Raw genomic sequence first — 25999 nt, 5'->3', positions numbered from 1 at the left:
GCCTACTGGATGTCTCGAAACCATGAGATGTGGTATGATAACCTTTCTATAACATTTTCAGGTGACATAAACACGTTACTAAATTTGGCTTTGATCCAGACACATGGTGGTAAGAAGTGTTATAGATTGCATAACTACATCAACTCTCTATTATATAAAGGAGGGAATGTAATGGAATGTACTAAATTTGATCATTGACAAAGCTATGCTAAGGTTTAGTAAAAAATCCAGCAATTCAGTTAAAGAAGAAGAATCCAGCTTTCCAGACCAGAATCCAGCTTCCTCCTGATGACATCTTACCACTCCAAGAAGACAAGAGAACTGAGAAAAGACTTACAAAGACTTAATTAATTTTTTTACTGTTTCATCTAGGAACACCTCTTCCTAGAAGAAACAAAGGGGGGAATTGATGAAATAATGGGATTTTAGCAGATACTCAAAGACCCACCTGGAGATTAATCTATACTGATTGAATCAAGTGAGAGTGATTGACTGCTGATTAAGCCTACTTCAAGTTAATTGGATTGTAATCACACCTGGCTATCCCTTAAGAAGGTATTGTTCTCAGAAACTAGACTGTGAACTCAACTTGAGAACACCTTCAAAACCAATGGATTTGGATGACGCCAACCAATCACCTTGACGCAGGGTGTAAGGACCGCCTCTGTTCCAGATGTATAAAAAAGCTTCCACAAACAGCTTGCTAGGATGTTCCTGATTAAAGCAGGCTCGTGGAGGAGGACTTCAGGAAGAACCCAACCAGGCTGGAACTCTAGGCTAGACTGGAGCTGAAGCTTCTGATTTAAGGTGACCACAATTTAGATTTTAAACATCACAGTTGGAGGGGCAGAAAGAGTATGTAGATTGCTGGGAAGTGGTGTGGTGGACCTGAGACCAAAATGAGATAAAATAGCTGCTCTGAAGAAAGAAAGAATGGAATAAAAAAGGAATGAGGAGCTGAGGATGACACTGAGGTTGTGGAACTGGGAGACTGGAATAATAATGGTGCCCTTGAAAGTTAAGAGGGAAGTTCAGAAGAGGAGTGGGTTTGGACACACTCAATTTAGAGATGCCTAGGATGTATCCAGTTCAAAGCATGCAAGTGATGACGCAGGATTGGAGCTCTAAGGAGAGAGACTAGGCCTGGGTGGAACCTTGGGGGACTAACCACAGTTAATCTTACTTCTAAAGGCTTTAACAGGCTCTGTAAAAATTAAAAGTGACTAAGTCTTTTATTCTTCAGTTCCTTCAAAGAATCCAGGACTCAGATAGGCCTCGTAGGCTAGTCTAGCCCACATCTGACCAAGAATCTCCTATGAACATGTCCAACATAAGGCTGTCTAAAAATATTATCTAGCATTTATATAGACCTTTATGAATATAATCTCATTTGATCCTCACAACAAACTTGTGAAGATATTATCATTTCTATGTTATAGATAAGGAAACTGAGGCTTAGAGGTTAAGTGTCTTTCCCAGGGCCAAGGAAGTATCTGAGGTGGAATCTGAACTCAGGTCTTCCTGCTTCCAGGGTCAGCACTCTATCGGATACACTGTGCCACCCAGTTGCTTTCTCTGACTGAAGACCCTCCAGGGCATGGGCACCACTACCTTCCGAGGAAGCCTATTTTACTTTTGAAATGTTCTAATTGGTAGGAAGATTTTTCCTTACATCAAACTGAAAACTGTCTCTCCAATTTTGAGCAACTGCTTTTAATTCTGCTCCACAGGGTCAAAGTCAAATTATTGGAGTAAGTTCCATTCCACCAAACATCAGGGACACTGATGAAGTAAAATTTAAGTCCTGGCATTAGAATTTTCAGTTTATACTGTTTATTTTGTTTCCTATACTTGCTTTTCTCTCTAGGTACCAAATCTTCCCACCTAGCTGCCCCCAGTAACTACTTTTTTTTTTTTTTTTTTTTTGCAGGCAATGGGGGTTAAGTGACTTGCCCAGGGTCACACAGCTAGTAAGTGTCAAGTGTCTGAGGCGGTACTTGAACTCAGGTACTCCTGAATCCAGGGCCGGTGCTTTAACCACTGCGCCATCTAGCTGCCCCTAGTAACTACGTTTTAAACTTAATCTTTGTTATGATTGCTCAACAATAGCAACCTCTGTTGAGTACAAATATCCCTTGTCAATAGCCTATATTTGACACCATGGTTCTCAGGCAACCCCTTTGAGCCATTTTTTCATTTCCCACACCCATTTTTCTCTTCTGAAACCTCAATGTTTAAACAAAAATAGTGATGAAAATATTTTTTATTCTGTGATTTATATTTCACTGACTTCTGTCGAATTACAGTTAATATGTTAAGTTCCTTTAAGCAAATTGAATGTTTTTAATAGCAACAGTCTACTTCTATATGCTCCACAAGTGCTTAAGGTATACCTGCTGTTTATCAACATCATTCATTAATTTTTGGAGATAAAATTAGTCATATCATATTGATTTGTTTTCACTATTTAAATGAGATCCAACTAAAATAGTTTTGCTTTCCAAAACAAACTTTGCAAAGAAGTCACACTTGTCTTTCATATATCATCAGAAACTTTATTTTTCTCACTTTAAATTTCTGCCATATGAAGTTCTTTGACTCTAAGTCTAAATAAAATTTGATGGGGCAGCTAGGTGGTGCAGTGGATAAAGCACTGGCCTTGGATTCAGGAGTACCTGAGTTCAAATCCAGCCTCAGACACTTGACACTTAACTAGCCGTGTGACCCTGGGCAAGTCACTTAATCCTCATTGCTCTGCAAAAATTAAAAACAAAACCAAAAACAAATAAATGAAATTTAACATCAGCTTCTATCTTTGCAAGCTGTTAGGATTCTCAGATTTAAACAATTTTATTATTAGCAGACTGTACATTCATGAAAATACGCAAATATTACAATTAACAAGCCAAATAAAAGCTATAATGCAGTCATAGATCTAAAAATGCCATGGAATGCATATATATCAGAAAAACAATTTATGTTCTGTAGAGAATCAATGCTGAATGTTGTATAAGACAAATCAATTTTGCACAATCAGGGAACACTAATATAAGCATTTCGTTTCAGTCAATGAAGGTTAGAAAGGGGCTGAGCACTGAAGAAATCTGACTGAAAGGAATCAATACTAATTATATATTTAGAACATCACTGCCAGCCCACCAATAATACTTTGTGAGAAGGTAAGGCTTCAGGCTTTTGTCCTGCAAAGAGAATAATGTTTAAAATGGCAAGACTGTGACTGTTCTCTTTTTACTTGTATAAGAATGTATGTTTCTGTTTTAGCAGACTGGGCTATGCAGCAGGGAAAGGATTATTCTGTTGGTTTTTTTCAGCCATTAAAAATACTTTTAAAAGCTTTTTAAAAAAAATCCACATTGAGGTGATGTGACTAAGACAAGAAGGGGAGACAAGAGCAGCCAAAAGGCAATGCCCGAGGGCAACATGAGATGAGGAATAAACAGAAAGCAGAGAAACTGTCAATTTGCATAAGGTATAAAGCACCTAATGGACATACTGACAAACGGCAGAGCATTCAAGGGAAGGGGGCCTAGAAATGGTGTCATTTGAGGGACATTTCAAAGAAAGGAAGACATTCAAATGAACGTACATTTTAGATGAGACATGATAGCTCTCTGTGTTTAAATATTTGAAGGAATGTCATATGGAAGAGGGAGCAAAACTTGTTCTGCATTGCTGCAAAGGCCAGAATTAGGTTAAATAGATAGGAATTACAAGGAAGCAGATTTTTGCTCAATGTAAGGAATAATGTCCTAACAAATAATTGTCTTACATCGAAAAGGGGTATGTCTTAATGCACTATTTTTTTTTTTTTTAGATAAGACATTAGAAAGCCTAATGAGAAAATTGGTCAGGGACACCACAAAAGTATTTCCTAGATGGATGGAAGTTGAATTTGAAGGTCTGTAAGGTACCCTTCCAACTTCTAAATTTTATGACGCTAAAAGTATGATGTTCATGTTTTATATTCCATTATTATGGTCTTGCCTGTTAGTAGAGTAGGAGAGAGAATTAATCAGAAAATCTTTTGCTACTATCTATTCAGTCCACAATGATTGCTCCATTGTTCTTAGCCCCTCTGATTCCAACCTTTTACTAATAATTATTTCACACAGCTTTTAATATAAATCAGATGTGAATAAGTTTGAGATGGGGATACAGTTTTGATTTTTAACAGTTTCTGTAAACATCTCAATATAGTAATCTAGTAATGCTGGTTACTCCTTTTAGGTAGTAAGATGGTACAGAAAAGGAATGCTATAATATCTCTGGCTGATTTTGCTTTGTTTTGTTTTTTTGGTTGGGCAATGAGGGTTAAGTGACTTGCCCAAGGTCACACAACTAGTAAGTGTCAAGTGTCTGAGGCTGGATTTGAACTCAGGTACTCCTGAATCCAGGGTTGGTGCTTTATCCACTGCGCCACCTAGCTGCCCCCCCCCCACCCTCCGGCTGATTTTGAAAAGACAAATGGTTTCTACTTCTGCCAACCTAAAAAAAGGTAAGACCTGAATGACCAAAGACTGGGTGAATCTAAATTGCACCATTCTCAGACTATTCCCCTAATGTCCAAGGCTAAGTGGAGGAAGTAACTAAGGACACAGGCCTTTGAATCAATGAAAATTATCTGGCTGGTCTCCGTTTTTTATCAAGTTAAACTATTGAACATTTTTTACGAATTTAGTTTTCTAAAGGAAATATGAGACTAGACCAAAACAAAGGAAAACTGCTTTTAAAGAAGTATAGAATTTTAGCACCGGAAAGGACCCTGGGGATCATCTAACCCAACCTAATTACTCAAGTTTATAATGCTAGCTAGAACCCAGATCTCTGGAAAAGAGAAAACTTTTTCTAACAACTTACACTGTTTACAAAGTACTTTAGAGTTTACAAAGCCTTTTCTTCAAAACAACACTGTGATGTGGATAATGGCAGTTTTATTAATATTTTACCAATAAGAAACTAATGCTGAGGGGTCAAGCCTATCTAGGTCGTACCTCACATTATTTCTAAGCCTAATCAATAACTTCTAATTGTGATGACTGCTAGAGGCAAAAGAAGCAGAGAGTCAGTGATTCTAAGAATTACTTTTAGAGAAATGAATGATGATCTCAATTCACTTTCCTATAATATTCATTAAAAAGTAAAGTCAAAGTCAACAGATTAGAATAAAAGGCTAACCTACTGCACTGAATATTTCTAAGATATTTAATATATAAATAATATAATAATATAAAATATTCTAAGATATATAAATAAAATAAGGACATTATTTTACAATACAGCTGTATATAATGTCCTATCTCACATGACATAAACGAAATCTATAAGCTTCTACACTAGCTGTGCAGATAGTTCCAATTATAATTCAAGTCAATAAACATTTATTTGGGATTGCCAAAGACATACAAAGACAAAGGGAAACAGTCTCTGCCTTCTAGGAACTTACAATCTTCTGGGGAAAACATGATGCAGAGCAGTAAAGACAAAATAAATACCAAGTAACTTTGTTGGGGGAGGGGTGTTGGGTAAGAAGAACAACTGAGACCCAGGAGTCAGGAAAGGTCCCTTATAGAAGGTGGTACTTGAGGGGAGCTCTGAAAGGAGCCAGGGATCCCAAGAGGCAGAAGTGAGGAAGGAAGAACAATCCTGACATGAGGAGCAGCCTGGACAAAGACATGGAGGTGGGAGGTGGAATGGTATGGATTAGGAATAGCAGTTATGAGAGGCTGGCTGGAATTCAGAACATTACACATTATGCGAAGGACACCTAATATGTACTAAATCTGGAAAGGCAGGCTAGGGTCAGACATAACAGGCATAAAAGGCCAGATAAGGGAGTTTGCATAATTTATCTTAGAGTAGGGAGTCTTAACCTAGGCAGGGTCCATGAACTTGTTTAAAAGAAATATTTTGATAACTATTTCAAAATAGTTTCGGGGGGCAGCTAGGTGGCACAGTGGATAAAGCACCAGCCCTGGATTCGGGGACCTGAGTTCAATTCCAGCCTCAGACACTTAACACTTACTAGCTGTATGACCCCGGGCAAGTCACTTAACCCTAATCACCCCACAAACAAAACCCACCAAAACTAGTTTCCTTCATAAACGTATGTATCCAAGGCAGCTAGCTGGTAGCACAGTTGATAGAGCACTGGGCCTGGGTCAGGAAGACCTGAATTCAAATCTGGCCTCAGACACTTGCCAGCTGTGTGACCCTGGGCAAGTCACTTTATCTCTGTGTTCCCACAGTTTCTTCAACTGCAAAATAGTACCTTACAGAGCTGTTGTAAGGATCAAGGAGATAATATTTGTAAAAGCAGCATCTGGCAGTACTAGGGGCTAAATATTCATTCCCTCTCTTTCCCCACTGTCCCTATACTGTGCATTTCAAAACCATTATTCTGATAAGGGGCCCACAGGCTTCACCAGACAGCCAAAGGGGACCCAGGGCAAAAACCAGTCAAGATCCCTGTTTAGAGACAATACAGAGTGACATGGTCAGCCCTGGGCTTTAGGGACATTCATTTGGCAGCTTTGTAGAGAATGGACTGGAGTGTAGAGGGCCAGATGAGACACATCCACTGGGATGCTAATTCAACAGTCCAGAAAAGAGGTGATGTGGGTCTGAATTGAGATGTAGTCACACCGGTGGAAGAGACAGATGCTGACAATGTTGTGGAGGATGGATTGACCAGACTTGGCAACTGATTGGCTATGGATGGTGAATAAGAGTCAAGAGTAACTCCTTGGTTTTGAGCTTGAGTGTCTAGAAGAATGTTGCCCTCAACAGAAAGTTCAAATGCTCCTCTGATAATCATGTGATCCTGGGAGCAATATTGACCTTCTTTCTGCTTCAGTTCCTTATCTGTAAAATATGGGTAAAATTCTATTGACACCATAGTCATTGAGAAAATGCTGTAAAATATGGGTAATAATTTTTTTATTATGGTGATTAAAGCTAGGCTACAGAAGAAGGTAGATGAGAAAAATCTTTACCAGCTGGCACTTCCCTGACAAACAGGCACTCATTCAACCATATAACGCCCTCAACCAAACTCTCAACTGCTTATCTGGAGATAACGAAACCATAGGCCATTTCCCCCTCCCCCCTGGCATTTATATATGAACTTTTCCCCCCTAAAGGACCAAAGGATTTAGAGCTGGAAAGAACTTTAGAGATCCTTCAGTTCAATTCCCTCATGTTAGGGAGGGAGGAACTCAGTAAGGCCTAGAGACTTGCCCAAGGTCACACATAAAGTAAACAGTTGAACTGAAATTCTAATGCACATTTTCTGAATCCATATCCAATATTCTTCTCTTCCTATTGTGAATTTCTAATATAAAATTTGGGGCTTTCATTAGGGAGATGAAATTCCTACTCTAATTAACTAAAAAGAAAACTAATGCACACATAGAACCAAATCCGACCAGTGAGATAGGACAATGGAGGAGACAGGATATCTAACAACACCCTTGGTTCATCAGAAATGGAAGAGGGGGCAGAATACAAGCCAGGTATTCTTTCTTCCACCTAGACAATGGTACCTCATAGCAGTCTCTGGTCATTACATCACATTAGCTCTCTGTCTGACTTCTTCCCTCATCTCCCCAGCCTAACCTCTGGGAGAGGCCCGCTGCAGATAGGACTTTCATAGGGTCCACATTTTTCATAACATGTCCTCTAGCATAGCTGGCAATTTCAAAAAACTGAACTCTGTAGGGGGTTAAAATAACTAGAGAATAAGATTTTTCTTGGAACACACAGAATCTAAGGCTCCAGGAATACACAAAAAACAAACACAAAACCCACGCACAGACTTGAGCCTGTTTCTATTACAAAAATAGTCTCCCCATATACTGCTGAACTGTGCTCACACAGGGGACCCAGCAGAGCAAGCACTTTTTACTGGTTATTCTATCTCCAATGTAAAGACCAATTCTGCTTTCTAGCATATTCTTATTTACAGGAAAAAAAGTAGTTTTATGGGTAAAAAATGGAATTAGTCACTTTTAGGATCCTGTCTTGTAAGAGGATGTTTAGGAAATAAATTTAAATGCAGTCTTTGTTTTTTTTTTGTTTGTTTGTTTTGTTTTTAGTGAGGCAATTGGGATTAAGTGACTTGCCTAGGGTCACACAGCTAGTAAGTGTTAAGTATCTGAGGCCGGATTTGAACTCAGGTACTCCTGACTCCAGGGCCGGTGCTCTATCCACTGTACCACCTAGCTGCCCCTAAATGCAGTCTTAAACTTAGTGGTCCAGGTGCTAATGAAGTCAGAGCCAGATGCACAATCTACAAAGTTGGTACTGTAAAGATTGGAATGACGCCACCTGCTGGAGACTTACTGTAGAAGAGTTCTGCCCATGAAGCGAAGGTCTTTGAGGGCAAGACCAGGAGTCAGGAAGTGACGCGGGCTAGTGGGAGGAGGAAGGAAGAGACTGGCGCTCAGTCTCGGGTTCTTTCCTCTGGACTCTGGTGGAGAAGGGAGCTAGAAATGTGCTCTCCCTTTAATAGATAGGAATCTAGGCCTTTCTCTCTCTCTTTACCAAATTCTTATTCTCCTTAATAAATGCTTAAAAGGTTAACTCTTGCTAAAGCTTATAATTTATTGGCGACCACTCATTAGATATTTTAGACAGTTTAGCTAGAATTTTAGCCTTAACAGTACTAAAGGGATCACGGGAAAGGCATTCAAACATTCCTACAAGGAGAGCACTAATACCATTTCCTTAATATTCAATTTTTCTGTTAAGTCAAATAGGGAGGTTGGGCTTAACTAATATTTCTCTGGCATTTTAAGGTTTACAGAATGTTTTCTTCACCACAATCCCACGAGGTGGATAAAATATGCATCATGTTTATTCTCAAGATGGACACCAAACAGGTTTGTAGAGATTAAGCAACTTGTCCAAGGCCACACAGCTAGTAAATGTTAGAGCTAGGATTTGAATCCAAATCTACTGACTCTCAGTTCAATGTTCTGTCTACATACCAAACAAATTTGTGTGCCCTCCCAGATTATTAGAAAAGCACATAATTTTGTGGGAATAAAAGGATGTATAATAGTATAACTATATGATATAATATACATATAAACAAATAAATATAGATAAATAATAAAATAGAGAATCTAACCCTTTCTAAATAATGCTTAATTATAATATGAATAAGAGGTGGCTGGTCATGTCACAGAGTGGGGGTCCAAGTGTTGTAATGGTATCCCCAAAATATGACAAGAATCAGAGGAAGGTTATTTAGGGAAGGACATGCACAAGAACTGCACAGGTTTTGAAGGTGGTGAAAATGGGCTGTGAACTGCTCCTATGAAGGTTATAACCCTAACAAGGAGATTACAGACTCATCAAAGAAGCCTTCCCTTCCACAGAGAGGAAGTTCTTTTCTAACCTCAAGGCACTGCCTAAATGAGAGCTGTTATGATGATGAGGTGAGAGATAAGGGGGTAATAAAGGCTAGATTTGGAATGAAGAAGATCTGAGTTCAAGTCACTTTCATCTTTCAGTGCTACCAGATAATTATTAAAGTTATATATAAATGCTAGTTATTATTATAATCATTTATGTAAGCATAATGAAATAGCCCATATAATCAGATTTAGAGCTGGCAGGGAACTCAGAGGTTACCCCCATTGTTTGATAAGTGAAGTTAACAGACAAAAAAGTTGTGAATCTAAAAGTACAAGCTACAGATGACAATTGGCATTGGTGGAGGGAGTTTCCAACCCGGAACTTCCTTACATAGTTGAAATCACAGGTCTGTTAGACATTCCCTCTGGAAAAAAAATTATGATTTCAGTCCATAAATAAGCATCAATGATTACGTGTTTGTGAAATAATGGCTTTCAGAGAAGACTATTCACATTAGGGGGATACGTGCAAGATTAACTAATATAACCACAAAATTATTTCTCCATGTTTTTTTTTTTGTTTGTTTTTGTTTTTGGTTACACTGCCCTTAACTTGCTGTATGATTGCACCAGCTTTGGTACATCTTTATCAGCATCCTGAGTGCCCTCTACCCATATGCCCCAAGGGCTGGAAGGCAAAAAAAGAACTCCTCCCAAAGTCTCCATTTAAAGAGAACCCCCAAGCCAGCCATCTTTTCATTTCCCAACAGTTTTTATTCCTTGGACTGGACTCCACCATGCCCTGCCTATATACCTTCTTCCCTAGTTCCCAGCCGCTACTCCCCTTTTCAGCTTCCTTTTGTGAGCTGTCTTCCCCCATTAGAGTGTAAACTCCTCTAGGGTAGGGATTATCTTTTTCACATTTGTATCCTCAGTGCTTAGCACATGGTAGGTGCTTAAATGTTTATTAAATGACTTTGGACAAGTCACTTTCCTGTGACTTTCAGCTGTAAAATAAAAATACACTGGACCAGATAGATGATTGCTCTTGCTAATGCTGCTATTTTATGAATGACTACTTTATGACAGGTATTTCCAATACTGGTTTTTATACTTGCCTTTAGCAATCCAAAACACTAAATTATTTTGATTACTCACCCCCATTAGTAAAAAAAAAAAAGCACAAACTCCCAACATGTATATTTTGTTAACTATATAAAGGTATATTGGTTCTAAGTTCATTTTACTTCAGTACTTCACTCTAGTGGCTGTCATACCTGATGAAGACACTTCATTCACAAAGATACATAGCTTCAAAGGAAAGAAGTGCATTGTTGGCTACCCTTATTCAATTATGATCCTCATTCAATCCCATCCTACCAATTATGCAACGGTTTTGGTAAAAATCTAGCTAGTAAATTTCCATCTTCCCTGATATAAAGAAATTATTCTTACAAACTAATCTGAAGGTTAGGGCAGCTTAGTGGCACAGTGCATAGAGCACTGGGCGTGGAGTCAGGAAGATCTGAGTTCAAATTTAGTCTCAGACACTAGTTGTGTAACCCTGGGCAAATCATTTAACTCTGTTTGCCTCAGTTTCCCATCTGTAAAATGAACTGGAGAAGGAAATGGAAAACCACTCTAGTACTTTTGCCAAGAAAACCCCAAAATGATATGAAGAATTGGACACGACTGAAACACAACAAAATCTGAAGGTGTTTAATTTTCAGATATGTTTTTTTTTAAGTTTTTTAAAAATTTATTTTAAAATTTTTTGGTGGAGCAATGAGGGTCAAGTGACTTGCCCAGGGTCACACAGCTAGAAAGTGTCAAGGGTCTGAGGCCGGATTTGAACCCAGGTCCTCCTGCATCTAGGGCCAGTGCTTCATCCACTGTGCCATCCAGCTTCCCCCCAGATATATGTTTTAAAATAAAGCCACAGAAACTTTTCCATCGGAAAATCTTTAAATAGGTTAAAAATTCTGTTTTCATATTTTAGTTGTATAGATATGAGAGTTCTTTTGTGCAACATGCTTATATCATTTTAGGCAACAAATCACATTAGTTATGAAAACATTTCCAGGTACCTGTTTTGAAAATGCTCTTGTAATAATACAAATCTTCTCTGAAAAGCAGTTAGTTTTTGTTTTTTTTTTGTTTGTTAAACTGTTACCTTTGTCTAATTATCCAAGATATATAAGGAACTAATACGAAATGTTTAGTCATTCCTTAATGGATATGAACAGTTCTCAAAAAAGCTCCAAATCCTTAATAATAAGAGGAATGTAAATCAAAACACCACCAGGTTGCTAATAGGCAGAGGTGAGGAAGAAGTGAACTTTTGGCAAGGAAGACAGCCAGTGCATGTTTAAGGCTAGAAAGATAGGTTTGGGAAAGGTGTTTGAATGCTTTAACTGTCAGAGCAGTCTGTATTGGATCCTTCAGGTAACAGGGAGTCACTGAAGTTTACCAAGTAGGAAAGATAAAATGGTCTGACCTATCTTTTAAGAAAATCACCTTGTTTGTAGCTAGATTGTGAAGAGCTTTAAAAGTCACTTAGAGAAGTTTATATTTTGTCTTGGAGGCAATAGATTGCCACTGGAAAAGGGATGAGACATGGTTGGACCTGCTTTAGGAATATTAATTTGGTATCTGGGTGGAGGATAGGTTGAAGATGCTAGTGACTGGAGGAAGGAGGGAGGACCAGTTCAGGGACTAGCCTAATACCCACGAAGTCCTCCCTGTGCTTTACGTAAAAATAATCTCCCCACTCAGATTTTCTTAACGTACTTTGCTGGGACTTTCCTTGGCTCCTAGAACATCCTACCTTATCGCACACTCCTCTGTGTGTATTTCCCATATCCCCTGTTACATTGTAATAATAATAATGATGAAAAAATCTACAATATAATTATATCAGTAAAAAAAAGGAAAAAATCACTTTGGCATCTGTGTGAAGGATGATCAGAGAGGAGAGAGACTTGAGGCAGGGAAACCAATTAGGAGGCTACCGTAGTTAGGATGAAAGGTGCTGAGGTCTTGTGGAGGTAGATCTGACAACGTTTTTCAACTTATTGGATATGTATGTGAAGTGAGTGAGTGACAGCAAGCTGTGAGTGTGGGAGGCTAAAAGCATGATGGTGTCCCTTGGAAAGGAACAGGGAATTTTGGAAGAAGAGGAGGTTTTGGGGAAAGATAACGAGACCTGCTATTTAGACCACAACTCGTCCATGCCTATTCATCAATGTTCCTTAGAAAATGAAAAGGAGTGCAGGGGCTTCTACTCCCTGGCCATAGACCAGGTGCTCCCAACAGCCCAGGGGCATGCAGCTGTGAGATGATCTGGGGACAGGAAAAGGACATGCTAGGTGAGGCAGGGCATTTTAGGTTCTAACAGTTCCAAAGAGATGAAGCCTGGTCCAGAAGAGAAGTTGTTGGGAACTGGAGAGGCCAGAGGGGAAAACCACTGGGTAGGAATAGGTGAAGGTAATGAGGGGATTTGAGGGAGATAAAATCCATGACTGTTAATACAGGGAGGGTAGGATCTTTAACTGGCTGGTTCTGTATTTATGGAGTTATTCCAAGTTTCTTTGGGGGATGCTTGGCTCCCACTTTGAGGACCACTGACCTGAAAATATTTTTCATTAACTATAGATGATACTCAGTGAATGGATTTTGAAAACCACTGGTGAAGGGGATTATCTACACTGATGTGATCACAAGTGCATTGGAATAAATTAATTTTCTGTATGCATTCTGAAAAAAAACCTGCCAAAATCCAAAATGTTTTGTAATTTTTACTATACTGAATTTATAGATAAGAAAGTTAGATATTTTGAAGGCATTCAATATTAGGTATAGTTTAATATTTTTCTGAGTGTCTTTGTTTTCTAAATTTAGATTATCTCATATTCAGGTATGTTAAAGGAATTAAAATATAGAACACATTGTGTTCTATAATCAGAACACAATCTCTGCTAAGTCTTAAGAGATTCTTCTTTTTAAAACTGCAATGCCCTGGACCAACTCTTGGGAAAAATAAATGGGAAGTCTTAAAAGTTTTAAATTCCTATGGTAAACTTTGGGTTATCTTTCCTAGTTATACTAATCGATATCATCTGGCACCAGTCTCACTCTACTAAGTGGTTTTAGGGACTATTTTTTTTTTTGGGTGGGGCAATGAGGGTCACACAGCTAATAGGCCTCAAGTGTCTGAGGCTGGATTTGAACTCAGGTCCTCCTGAATCCAGGGCCGATGCTTTATCCACTGTACCACCTAGCTGCCCCATCTGCTATCATTTTTACATAAGCACACATCAGGATGCACACTGGATCAGTTATGCCAATTCTGGTACCTACTTGTAAGCATCTCATTTGAAAATGTGGGCAATTTTCCCATGAAACCTTATACAGAAAATTAAGTTAAAATATCTGATTAGCTAGAGGCCACAAAGCATAGAAAAGCTGACTGTTGCCTCACAGCCATCTCTGAATGATAAGGCAGATCTTATATCAGTATAACCGTTCCTTCACAGCAGAATCAATTTATTTAAAGTGTTGACTGATGTAGAAATCAATTGAAATAAATACACAAACATATATAATAACACATATCTTTTTTTTTTGTTTGTTTTTGTGGGGCAATAGGGGTTTAGTGACTTGCCCAGGGTCACACAGCTAGTAAGTGTCAAGTGTCTGAGGCTGGATTTGAACTCAGGTACTCCTGAATTCAGGGCCAGTGCTCTATCCACTGCGCCACCTAGCTGCCCCAACACTTATATCTTTAAAAACAGCTACTGAAATAATTTTATTTTTGGTTGTTTCAACTATCCTTCCTTAGCCACCATCAACTGCCCGTCATTTCTGTCACTTTCCCCATTTCCCCATCTTCTGGCCCCATACCTCAGAGCAGTCTGCTTGAAATATTCAAATAGGAATCTTTCTTTGGCGATACTTTACCTATTTGTTATGGTGGGGAGAGTATCTACATAGAGATCTGAAGGGTAAGCATGAGACTCTACTGGGGAAAGAAATGTTTACAGACAGACCCGACTACATGTGATTATTTTCATATGCTGCCCAACAGTGGACGAATGTTTCCAAAGACCAAAGCTGGCGCCTGTTCCTGGGACAGAAGCTGGGTGGTGGAATACTGCAAGGATTTTTTTCCCCTATTGAACTACACAATCTGGTCTCCATTAAAGTCATTTCAATTACTAGAGTCTTAAATTCTTTCTAATTTTAAACAGATATTTTAAGCCATGAATTACCTTTTAACACTGAAAAGGCCTATTTCAAAACCTACAAGTCCAACATCACTAATTCTTTTATGTTAAAAAAGGACAAGTCTCCATTAAACTTTAAAATTCTCCATGTTCTAGCATGTAACATTCAGCTTTAAGTATTCATCAAGCCTACCCTGACATACTGACATCGTTTAAATTCTTATAACCTGACCCATGGGAAATGGAATATAGTTCTCAAAAGACGAGTTATATGAATTAAATTTGTTATAAGTGCCAAATTACACTTCCTAAATACCGAAACTTATCTTCACTGAACAGAGTTAATTTTTTCACATTTCAAGTCATTATGTCTACCAGGATATGAGAAAATATTCTTTATACAAGTTAGTCAGGTTAAAGTGACTATAGACAGATCCAGAAAAATGAAATAATTCTTTACTGCATCATGAAAAATAGGAACCAAAATGAAAATCTCAGAATTGTTAGGAGAGACTTAAACTTCTATTGTTTCAATTAGGGTTAGAGGCAGGAAAGCAACTAACATTATCACAGAGGATTTAATTCTTTTGGAAGACTATGGGGCATTGGGAGCCAAGTATGGGTGGAAATGCAGGAGTACACAGAAATAGAACTCTGGGACTTTTTATTCCACTGCTCTGCAAATCATTTTCCCGCATGCCAATGATTTAACAGTAATTTAGCCAAGGTTCCCAGAGTAAATCATGTTTATTCCCTCTACTGCAGAAAGTATCCCTCATTTGCCAAGTCAAGTCATTGTTTTCCAATAGGCTAAGTTCACGATATTTCTGAGAAGTAAAGAAAATTTACTGCAGAAATTCAGCAGAAAAGCAGTGTAGATATGGCCTATTTGATACTTACAGTGAAGGAATTGAATATTTTCCATGTTTTGCAAAGGGAGAAACTTGAATATGAATTCTAAATGGTCTGTCTTGGATCAGTAAAAGCTCAACAAGGCAGGGCTAATATCTGACACAGATGCTTTAAGGTTGTTGACATACATGATCTCATTTGATCCTTGCAACAATCCAGAAGTATAGGCTATTATTATCACCCCTGTTTTGCATATGAGGTGAAATGACTTACACACCATGTCTTACAGTCAGTGTCTTTGGTGGAATTCACCCCATCTTCCTGACTCCCAAGCCCAGACCTCTGCCCACTTGCCTCAATGGTTCCCCAAACTCAATTTGATAAGCTCAAAGGTTCTCCCCCCAGTATTTAAGTAACTCTTTTAAATCAGGGGCATCCCAGACTCTGAGTAGGGCTGTTGCTACTAGTACTGCTACTTAGCCCCTCCCTCTAACCAGGCAACAGGGACCACCCACTTAGACCTTATTAAATCTCTTCAGCCTTCTCTTCTACAGGCAAAAGAATCCCAGTTTCTCCCACAGGGTTCCTAGGCAGTTATTACTTGCTAGTGCATCTCTGTGGGTAGTGCGGTCACAAATTATACTTTGAAGAAGAGTGTGGTACAGGAGGAAAGGAAGCATACTGATAGTCAGGAGACATGGGTTCTAGGTTCTAGCTCAGGCACTAGACTACTGTGGGACCTTGGGAAAAAGTCACTGTTCTTTGGGCCCTAACTTCCTCATCTATAAAATGAGGAGATTAGAGCAGACAATCTCTAATGAGCTTTTCAAAGTATTATGTGGCTACCGATGAAGGCAAATCTTAACTAGAATTCTCAAATAAAAAACCCCTTCAATCCACTTAAATTTTGCTTCCTCCTGGGAAGCAAACATAGGGTAAAAGTGAAGTAACACACTCAGAATCAGGATTCTGACAAAAGGATATGAAAAATAGCGGACATAAAAAATTCGCCTAAGCAAAAACATTCATACAACTCTACACCTTCCCCCAACTTTTATCTTTTGCTTCAGAGTTAGGGATTCAGTCCAGTCTCTGAAACAGCCTGTCCAGTTCTTCCTTTTCTTATCTGTAAAGTGAAAGAGGTGGGAATTTTGTCAAAAATATTAACAGTCCATTCAATCCATTTTTTGGGGGGTGGGAAAACGAGGGTTAAGTGACTTGCCCAGGGTCACACAGCTAGTAAATGCCAAATGTCTGAGGTCAGATTTGAACTCAGGTCTTCCTGAATCCAGGGCCAGTGCTTTATCTACTGCATCACCTAGCTTCTCCCCCCCCCCCCCATCCAATTCTTTTTTTTTTTTTGAGGGTTCTTTTGTGTGTCTGAGGCATTTGGGGTTAAGTGACTTGCTCAAGGTCACACACAGCTAGTTTAGTGTCAAGTGTCTGAGGTCACATTTGAACTCAGGTCCTCTTGAATCCAGGGCCGGTGCTTTATCCACTGTGCCACCTAGCTGCCTCCCCCAATCCATTTTTAACACCATTGTTTGTAACACCCCTCCCCTCAATGGGGAGGGAGAAGGAACCTAAACGTCCAGTGATTGGGAATGGTTAAAAGAAAGATGTGTACAGCATATAATGGAATAGTATTGAAGTTAACATCTAGAAGCAGAAAGAATATAAAGAAACTGGGAAAGACCTTGATGGAATAAAGCAAAGCTAAAAATGAAAAACTAGAAGCACAGACTCCACAAGACCTACAGCTATAGAGAAGGATTAAGTAGATTTGAATGAATAAAAATAGCTGTAGTCCTGTAGGGAGTGAATGACAAGTTTTTACATTTTATACCCTGAAAAATGCATTTACCCAATTCTGAGTTGAGAAAAAGTTGTAAGTTTAACTGGCTTTTACTACTATTTAATATTAACTAATGAAAGTCACAAAAAATTAAGAGGGGATTAGATAATTGCTAAGATCTTTTCCAACTCTAAGAGTCTAACACTCATACATCTAAAGTATTCCACAACAATAATAATTATAATATTTAACAAAATGTTTTTGACATTCCATATACAATGTGAGTCATGCGACAAGTCACACTTTCTCTGGGCCTCAGATTCTTTATTTGCAAATTGAAGGGGTTAGACTAGATGGCTTGAGGCCCCTTCCGGGGCTCAATCTATGATTCTATATTAAAATGAAATAGAAAACTCCTTATCATTACTAACAGAGCTAGCCTGGCAGAGTGGAGAGAGTTCAGGAAGACAGAAAGTTCTGAGTTCAAATCCTACTCCTGACACTCACTAGTTATTACACCAGGCAAGTCGCTTAACATCCATGTCTTAGGCACATTGTTAGGGACTTGGCTGTAATCTGACTACATAGAGGAAATTTCTGTATCAGTGAATTAATTCCCTTTGTTGTGTGTGTACTTTTTTTTTTGACCTGGAAGTCAGAAAGTTCCATTTTAATTAGGTTTAAATAATATCCAGTTAAATATGAAGGGCAGAATACACTTTGCCACCCTTTGGAATAGAAAGATTTATCAAAATAGAACAGAAGTAACAGTTTCCAATGTTGCCTCTTAGGAAGAAATGAAGGAGATTGGCCTCTCCCCAACTCCCATTTTTTAAAAAATTAATTATCAACCTAACATTAAAATACATTCAGTACTTTGGAAATTTGCTTCAAACAATCTAAAATCAACATGCACCGCATATCTTATCATTCTCGGAGTTCACCTAAAATGATTTTTAAAAAAGTAAGATCATCATTAAGTAATGGTAACTTTTTATTCATTCTTTGCATAATAATAATATATGTACTTCTGTAAGGCATCATACCAATTTTACCCAGTCTGAAAAGTTTTTCAATATAAAAATGAATCTGTGATAATCCATTCACATCTATATAATACAGGTCTCCAGACCCTCATGTCTGAATGCTATAATATGCAATATTACATATATTTTGTGTGCTGTTCTATTATACGATATGTGTATGTATATTATATATAATAGCATAAAGATGCTTTTATTGTATATGTACTTTTGCATATATCTTATATCTATATAGTTGTCTGTAAGATGTTTCCCCCATTACTCGAGGGTGGGGACTCTTTTTTTGCCTTTCATTGCATCCCCAGAAATAGGCATAATACTTTGTACATAGTAAGCACCTCAGAAATATTGTTGATTGTGTGACTTGCAAATGTGGCAAGGGAACCAAGCATCGAAAGGTTTACTATCCCTAGAGACATATAGGATTTTCATAGGAGGGTAGATTTAACAGGGTAAAGACTGGAAGCAGGGGGACCAACTGACAGGGCACTGTGTACAGTAGAGGCAAGAGGTGAGAAGGGTCAGATCTCAGGGTAACCTTCTAGAAAAAATGGGACACCATTACAGATTCCAGTAGAATTCAAGCTTCCTGAGGGCTAGTCGGTTTTGTTTATCTTTGTATTCTTAAGACCCAGCCCTGGAGAGTATGGGGTGTTCAGGGAGGACAAGCAGCTTTGGTGTGAGGGTTGTTCATACACCTTTGGTGTCTACCGATGGCTCCAAGAAGCTGTAGCACGCACAATGGTCAAACCCCAGGGAAACCATATGGCAGACAGGCTAACCAGGTTGAGGGTAACTGATAGGTCTCAAACCCCTGGGTGAGTTAGGGGGATGTCTACCCAGAGCATGTGAAGACTTTTCCTGGCTGAATTAGGTGCTGAAGAGTGCTTAGAGCAAGGTCAGACACAGAAAACAGCAAGGTCATACACTGCAGCATAATTTTTGTCTGCCCACTGGACTTCAAGGACTCTGGAAGAGAAAGTGAAGCTGCAGACTTAATGCAACTCTGCCTCACTTAGATCCAATTCATGAGCAAGTCAAGACATCACCTGGTGATGTCATTAGTCCTCTTTGAAAATGAAGGATGAAAGGGGCAGCTAGGTGGCACAGTGGATAAAGCACTGGCCCTGGATTCAGGAGGACCTGAGTTCAAATCCAGCCTCAGACACTTGACATTTACTAGCTGGGCAAGTCACTTAACCCTCATTGCCCGCCCAAAAAAAGAAAAAAAAAGAAAATGAAGAATGTACAACTCAGCCCAGACAAAGTGTTTTTAAAAAAGTTTATTAAATTGAGTTTACCTAATGAATTTGAGCTGTTGTGGAAGTGAAATGGACAAGAATTAGCAACTGATTATTTGATAAAGGGAATGGGGGATGATGAAGAGGATAGCGCTTAGAGGTTGTGAATCTGGGTGACTAGAGGGATGGTGGTGCCCTTGGCAAAAATAAAGCCATTAAGAAAGGTAGTTTCTTTTTGGTGATCTCGGAATTGTGTATAGATAGCATTCTTCTGAGTCTCCTTATTTTACTCCCTTGGTTTTCTAAAACATTTCTAAGTTTCTATGAATTCATCTTATTTATAATTTCTTAGTGCACAATAACATTCCATTGTTCATATACCATAGTTTGTTTGGCCATTTCCTCCATCTATGAGCACTTAGTAGTGGGGTTTTTTTTAAGTCAATAAAGGATAATTTGCAAAGTTATCAATTAACTGTCAAAACCTGTCTAATTCAGTTAACCTCACCTTATTTATACTTCTGGTGTTCAAAAAAGGATAAGGATTGTAATGAAGATGGGAAGGTTTTTTTGGGGGGGGGGGTGGGGAAATAGTCATTTAATTGAATTAAAATAGCAAAAAATTAATTTTTCTTATTGTTATTTTGTCATCAAGTTATTAATACTCTTCAAAGTTACCAAGCATCCAAGCTCCTAAATTCAAAGGCCTTTTTCCCTTGACCTTTCGGTACCTTTTCACAGTTGTAGAGAGCATGACCAGGGGTTACCTGGTCAAGAAGACCCATGTTTAAAGATAAAGCCTTTAGTTCATCAAGATGTCTCCCAGTGGAAGATATCAGCATCCCTACTGATACTATATTTGAGGCTTTTTTTTCTGGGATTGATGGCATATAAATACCCGTCTGAGTACTCTTTGTCACTGTTACCACCCTAAAGATGCCTAAGTCATCATATACTGGAGCTATACCCTCAAGAATTGGACTTTGTAAGAGAGTAGACGCAAAATTGGGGGAGCACAGAGAACCAGAGAATTATGGGGTCTTCAGATACTTGGTTCCTTTAAAGGGAAATATACATGTCTGCTGGGCTACTACAAGGAATCATGGGATCCGAGAAGAGGAAGAACCACATGTCTCTAAGAGAAACCATGTGGCTACAGAGATGACAGATAGCAGGACAAAACAGGAGCTATGGTCAAGGAAGAATAAGAGACAGTCATTATGTGAAAGAGCATACCAAGACCGTGCCCAGTTATTGTCAATTATTGGACTAAGAAGGCTCACGGATAGAAGCGACTCTAAGTGTTTTCTCCTTTCAGAGGTGGGGCCTTAATCGCAAAGTATGACTGTAAAGTCTGAAGGACCATAGGTCCCTGGGGAAGTTAGGCTCACTAGAGGGAAAGTAGCTGATTCTATCCTCTCAAGTACTTTTCCCTTGTGGCAAAGCTTCGATCCTACCGCAATATTGCAAGTTTAGATGTGTGAATAGGTCCCCGGGGAAGATGTGACTCGCTGGAGAGGAAGGAGTGATGTTTTTACTATATGGACTTTGTGTTTTGTTGGGTAACCTAAGTTTGTCTTATATCATATGCATTTTTTAGTCTGAATTTTTGCTTAGCTTTTACTTTTAGTAGGGACCTATATACACATGGTATAAATTTAAATTTTCAGAGAAAAGACCTTCTCCAAGATCAAACCTAATCTCTATAAACCTAGAACTTTGATTCATGGGTTCAAGTCATGGGTTATACACTGCTGAATTCCTGGATAGGGAAGAAAATAAAGTCTTAATTTGGATTTTAAAAACCAACTTTTTCCAGTGTAGAATATGTAGAAAAATTAGATGTTCACTTGAAAACGGTTTTATTGGACTGCAAGTTCAATTAGTCATAAGTGATGTGGCAGCCAAGAAAGTTAATGTAATCTTAATTTACATCAAGAAAGGCACAATATCTAGGAAGAGAAAAATTATGGTTTTTCTGTATTTTGCTGCATTAGACCATATTTGGTATACTATGCTGATCTGGGGGACACTTCTTTTTGGGTGGGGGGGGGCGGGGCAGGGCAATGAGGGTTAAGTGACTTGCCCAAGGTCACACAGCTAGTGTCAAGTGTCTAAGGCTGAATTTGAACTTGGGTCCTTCTGAATCCAGGGCCGGTGCTTTATCCACTGTGCCACCGAGCTGTTCCTGGGAGACACATTTAGGAAGGACACTGATAAACAAGAGCATCCGGAGAAGGGTTACTAGGATGGAAAGAATCTTAAGTTTATTGCCGCTTAAGGATCTCCTGAAAGAACTGGGGATGTGCAGCCTGGGGAAGACTTAGAGGAGAGAATATGATAGCTGTCTTAAATATCTGAAGGGCTAAGTGAAAGAGGAATTAGTTTAGGATCATACACAGATTTAGAGGCATAAGAGGCTTTAAGATGTCATCTAAGCCAACCCCCTTGTTTTATACTTTGAACTGAGGCCAAAGAAGGAAAAATGACATGCCTATGGTCACCTAGGTGGTTGGTAGTAGAATTGAGAACTGAGCCCATTTTTGAAATCCAAATATGGAGCTCAATGACTTTTCCCCTTTGATCCCAAAAGACAGAAATAATAACAATGAATGGAAGATGCAAAGATATTACGCTGTTGATTTTTTTTATTTGGTGAGGCAGTTGGGGTTAAGTGACTTGTGCAGGGTCACACAGCTAGTAAGTGTTACGTGTCTGAGGCTGGATTTGAACTCAGGTCCTCTTGACTCCAGGGCCTGTGCTCTATCCACTGCACCACCTAACTGCCTCAGATGCAAAGATATTAATTTAGGTTTGACATAAGGAAAAACTTTCTTAACAATCAGGCTATCTAAAAGGAGAAAAAGTTTACTTAAGGTAACGAGTACCCCCTTACTGAAAGTTTTAAAACAATGATTCCAGGACCATCTGTCAGGTATGTAGTAGAAGGGATTCCTGTTCAAGTGTGGGCTGGATTAGGCAGTCTTTAAAGTTCCTTCCCACTCAGTACTTTCTTTCCTTGGTTTCTATGACCCAGTTCTCTTCTTGGTCTCCTAGCTGAACACTCTTCTGCTGATTCCTCTATATCTAAATCTACAGTATGGGTGCTCCTTAGTGTTCTCTCCTGGGACTGCTTTTTTTTATCCCCCCCAAACTACTATATACTTTCTCCTTTGGTGAACTTATCAGCTTCTGTGTGTTCAACTTCCATCTTGATGCAGATGATTCCCAGATCTAAATATCCAGCATTAATGTCCAGTTCTTTCTTTCTTTTTTTTTTTTTTTTAGTGAGGCAATTGGGGTTAAGTGACTTGCCCAGGGTCACACAGCTAGTAAGTGTTAAGTGTCTGAGGCCGGATTTGAACTCAGGTCCTCCTGACTCCAGGGCCGGTGCTCTATCCATTGCGCCACCTAGCCGCCCCTGTCCAGTTCTTTATTACCAAACTGCCTCCTAGTAATCTCTACCTAGATACCATATGGCTACTGCAAACTCAACATATCCAAAACAGAATTTGTAATTTAATTTACTTCCCACTAACTAAGGTCCTCTCCAACACTGCAATCCAGTTCAAGTAGTCTTCTCTATGTTTTTAACATAGCACACTCCATTTCTTGATTCAGTATCTTTGCAATGGCCATCCCTCATGCTCAGAATTCACTCCTTCCTTATCTCTCCTTCAGAGTCCCTTTCTATCTTTAAGATGCAGCTGAGGCACCATATTCTGCTTGAAGACTTTCCTGATCCCACTTGCAAGTGCCCTCCCTCTGAAGCGACTCTGCGTATATCTGTATTCATTCACTTAATATTTATGCTGCTTATACTGTTATACGTACTCATTGCACCCTCCATTTGAATATAAGCTTCTTATAGGAGAATGATTTACTTCATTCTTTGTAATTATAGCCAAGCACCTAGTATAGTACCTAGTGCGTAGAAAGTTGTTGATTGGTTCTTTTGAGGGCCCTACCATCTGTCCAGGTATCTACATTCAGAAGCTTGGATTTGTTCTTGATGTTCTTTTCCTCTTTTCCCTCATTAAATCAGTTGCTAAGTCTTACTGATTCTATCTCCACTATCCTCTCTTTTCCACTCAGATATGGCCACACCCTTGTCGGTCTGCATCACCCATTTACTCAGACTATTGGTAGCAACCTCCTTATTGATCTTATTGCTTCAACTGTGTGGTATTTAAGGCTCTTCCCAACTTTTCCCCTTCCTCCCTCTCCTGACTTTTTACATATTGCTTCCCCTTGCCAAACTCCAATCCAGACACCCTGGCTTCCTTGATCTTCTAGACACATTCCACCCTATCTTTGGTTTTTGTGCCTTTTCATGGAATCTTCTCCAAGCCTGGAACATTCTGCTTCCTCACCATGGCCTTTCCCTGGCTTTCTTTAAGACTCGACCAGATGCCACCTTCTACACAAACACTGCCGTAATCCTCCTGGCTGCTAGTACCCTCTCTCCCATAACTAACTTGCATTTATTGTGAACACATTATGTGTATATACATTCATGTTCGTCCCCCTATTGAAACAGAAGCACTTTGAGAGTAGGGACTGTTTTAACTCTTGTTCCCAGAACTTAGCACAGCTCTTGGCACATGGTAAGCACTTAATAAATGTGTGATGATGGACTCCTTTCCCAGCTTGTAGTTTTTCTCTAATAAATCCTCCATATGGCTCAGGTCGGATCATGTTATTTTCCTCCTCAAGCATTTAATGGTTCCATACTGCCTTAAAGCTAAACTACATGCTCTTTTCACTTAAAACTCTACACAATCTGGTTCTAACCTATTGACCATCCTTAACTTTAGTTTTCCTAGAATGCTCATCTCAGATGTAAAAAGACTTTCCTGGTCCTCCCCAGCTGTCAATAATCTGCATCTCCTTCTCCCAGTAGAATATAAACTTTTTAAGGACAGGGATGGTTTTATTTTTGTCTCTGTGCCCCCAGAACCTAGCACAGCATCTGTCATTCAACAGGTGCTTAATAAATGTTTTCAGAATTCAAAGGAAAGCTCACTATTATAGAAATAGTTACTTAAAGAAAATGTGACCAAAAGCCTGATCACAATAACTGGAAAATTTTCAGGAAATCATAATGAAACATTTTCTTTTCCAGTCTACATGGTACAAAGAGAGGCAGAAATAGAAATTGCCCATTAACTTTATATATTATGTTCTTTAGATATAATATATGTTTTTTTGATTTGTTTGCTTGCCAGTCACAAAAATTGTATATATTTGGGCTAATTTCAAATGCTAGTGACAAATCTCCCTTATTTGTGCAACAAATGTATTCTTGACAAATGTATACAAATGAAATCTAAATGCAACAGGAAAAAGAACAATTTCTTCAGAAATTGAAATTTTTTTATAAAAGAAAAATCTTTTTGTAAAATAAACTGTCACCCCTTGTATACATCTTGTAAAAGTAGATTTTCATATGTAGAATTTGCATAAAATAGCATTGCAAATGTATCTGACAAACAAAATACAAAGTACTGGCCAGCAAATTTATTCTCTCAGAAGCTAAGCTAAACATTTCTGTATCAAATTAAATAGAGTAATACAAATGATTCTAATGGGTCAGAGAAGTAGAGGTGAAGAGACCTGAGAAATCATCTTGTTCAATCCCTTCAATTGACAAAAGATAAACAGAGATCAAGAGATAAAGCAAGATTAATAAAGTAGGAATAGCACCAAGTAACACTATTGCTCAGTGGTTACATGTTAATCTAAAGACATATTTTAAGTAAGGTAGCCTTTTCAAATAATTAAAGGAAATTGGACACGAAAACCACAAATTTTGGATAGGACACAGTATGTGGTAGACAAAGATTTTCACTGACAAAGATAAATAGCAGTGAGATAAAGTAGCAGCTTTCACTTAATTAAAATCTTAAATTTATACATTTTCTTTCAGTATAGCATACATTCAGGTTTAGGATTTTATTAAATTCAAAATCAGAGTAAAAGAACTGCTAAAACTAAGAAAAAATCCAACACAAAACACCAATAATTCTTTGATTCATTATCAAACAAACATGACAAACCCACCCTGGGAGTTTGGGGTAAAGTACTAACCAGTTACTGCCAGCAGCTGTGAAACTCTCACCTCCATTTCCTCCCTATGAGACCTGTCTCTATCTTCAAATTCGCGTGTCCTTCTCCGAGCCTCTTCAAAGGCCTGCTGGGCCAAGGCATCCTCCTGCTGTCAAAAAAAAAAGGAATGAAATGAGGAGTCTTCCTTTGACTTTCAATGAATGGTCAACATTAACTTTAATAATAGGCTTACTTGTTACCATTCCCTTCAATACACAAAATGAAAGACTGCTGTCAGTGCTTGTGGATTAAGGTTATGCTAGTTTTAAAAATCTTGCATTTTCATGTTTCTACCTAAGTGACAGCATGTCAGAAGTGGAACAGAGATGTGGGCACAAATACTGTTTCATATAAC

General features: G+C 38.7%; 1 protein-coding gene across 6 annotated transcripts in view; it reads right to left on the bottom strand.

Annotated features, from left to right (window-relative positions):
* The window catches only part of CBFB (core-binding factor subunit beta), a 101053-nt gene that overhangs the window by 15507 nt on the left and 59547 nt on the right, over positions 1-25999 (bottom strand). For 2 of the 6 annotated variants that reach the window (XM_043984668.1, XM_043984665.1), the window contains exon 5: positions 25627-25753. In XM_043984668.1, the coding sequence (XP_043840603.1) occupies positions 25627-25753 (127 nt within the window). The remainder of the gene's footprint in view (positions 1-25626; positions 25754-25999) is intronic. The other 4 variants (XM_043984664.1, XM_043984662.1, XM_043984667.1 and 1 more) reach the window with 3 other exon arrangements.

The sequence above is a fragment of the Dromiciops gliroides genome, chromosome 2, assembly GCF_019393635.1.
Source record: "Dromiciops gliroides isolate mDroGli1 chromosome 2, mDroGli1.pri, whole genome shotgun sequence".
NCBI classification, from domain to species: domain Eukaryota; kingdom Metazoa; phylum Chordata; class Mammalia; order Microbiotheria; family Microbiotheriidae; genus Dromiciops; species Dromiciops gliroides.
The sequence above is the reverse complement of the archived record's forward strand: the minus strand, read 5'-3'. Positions and strand labels throughout refer to the sequence as shown.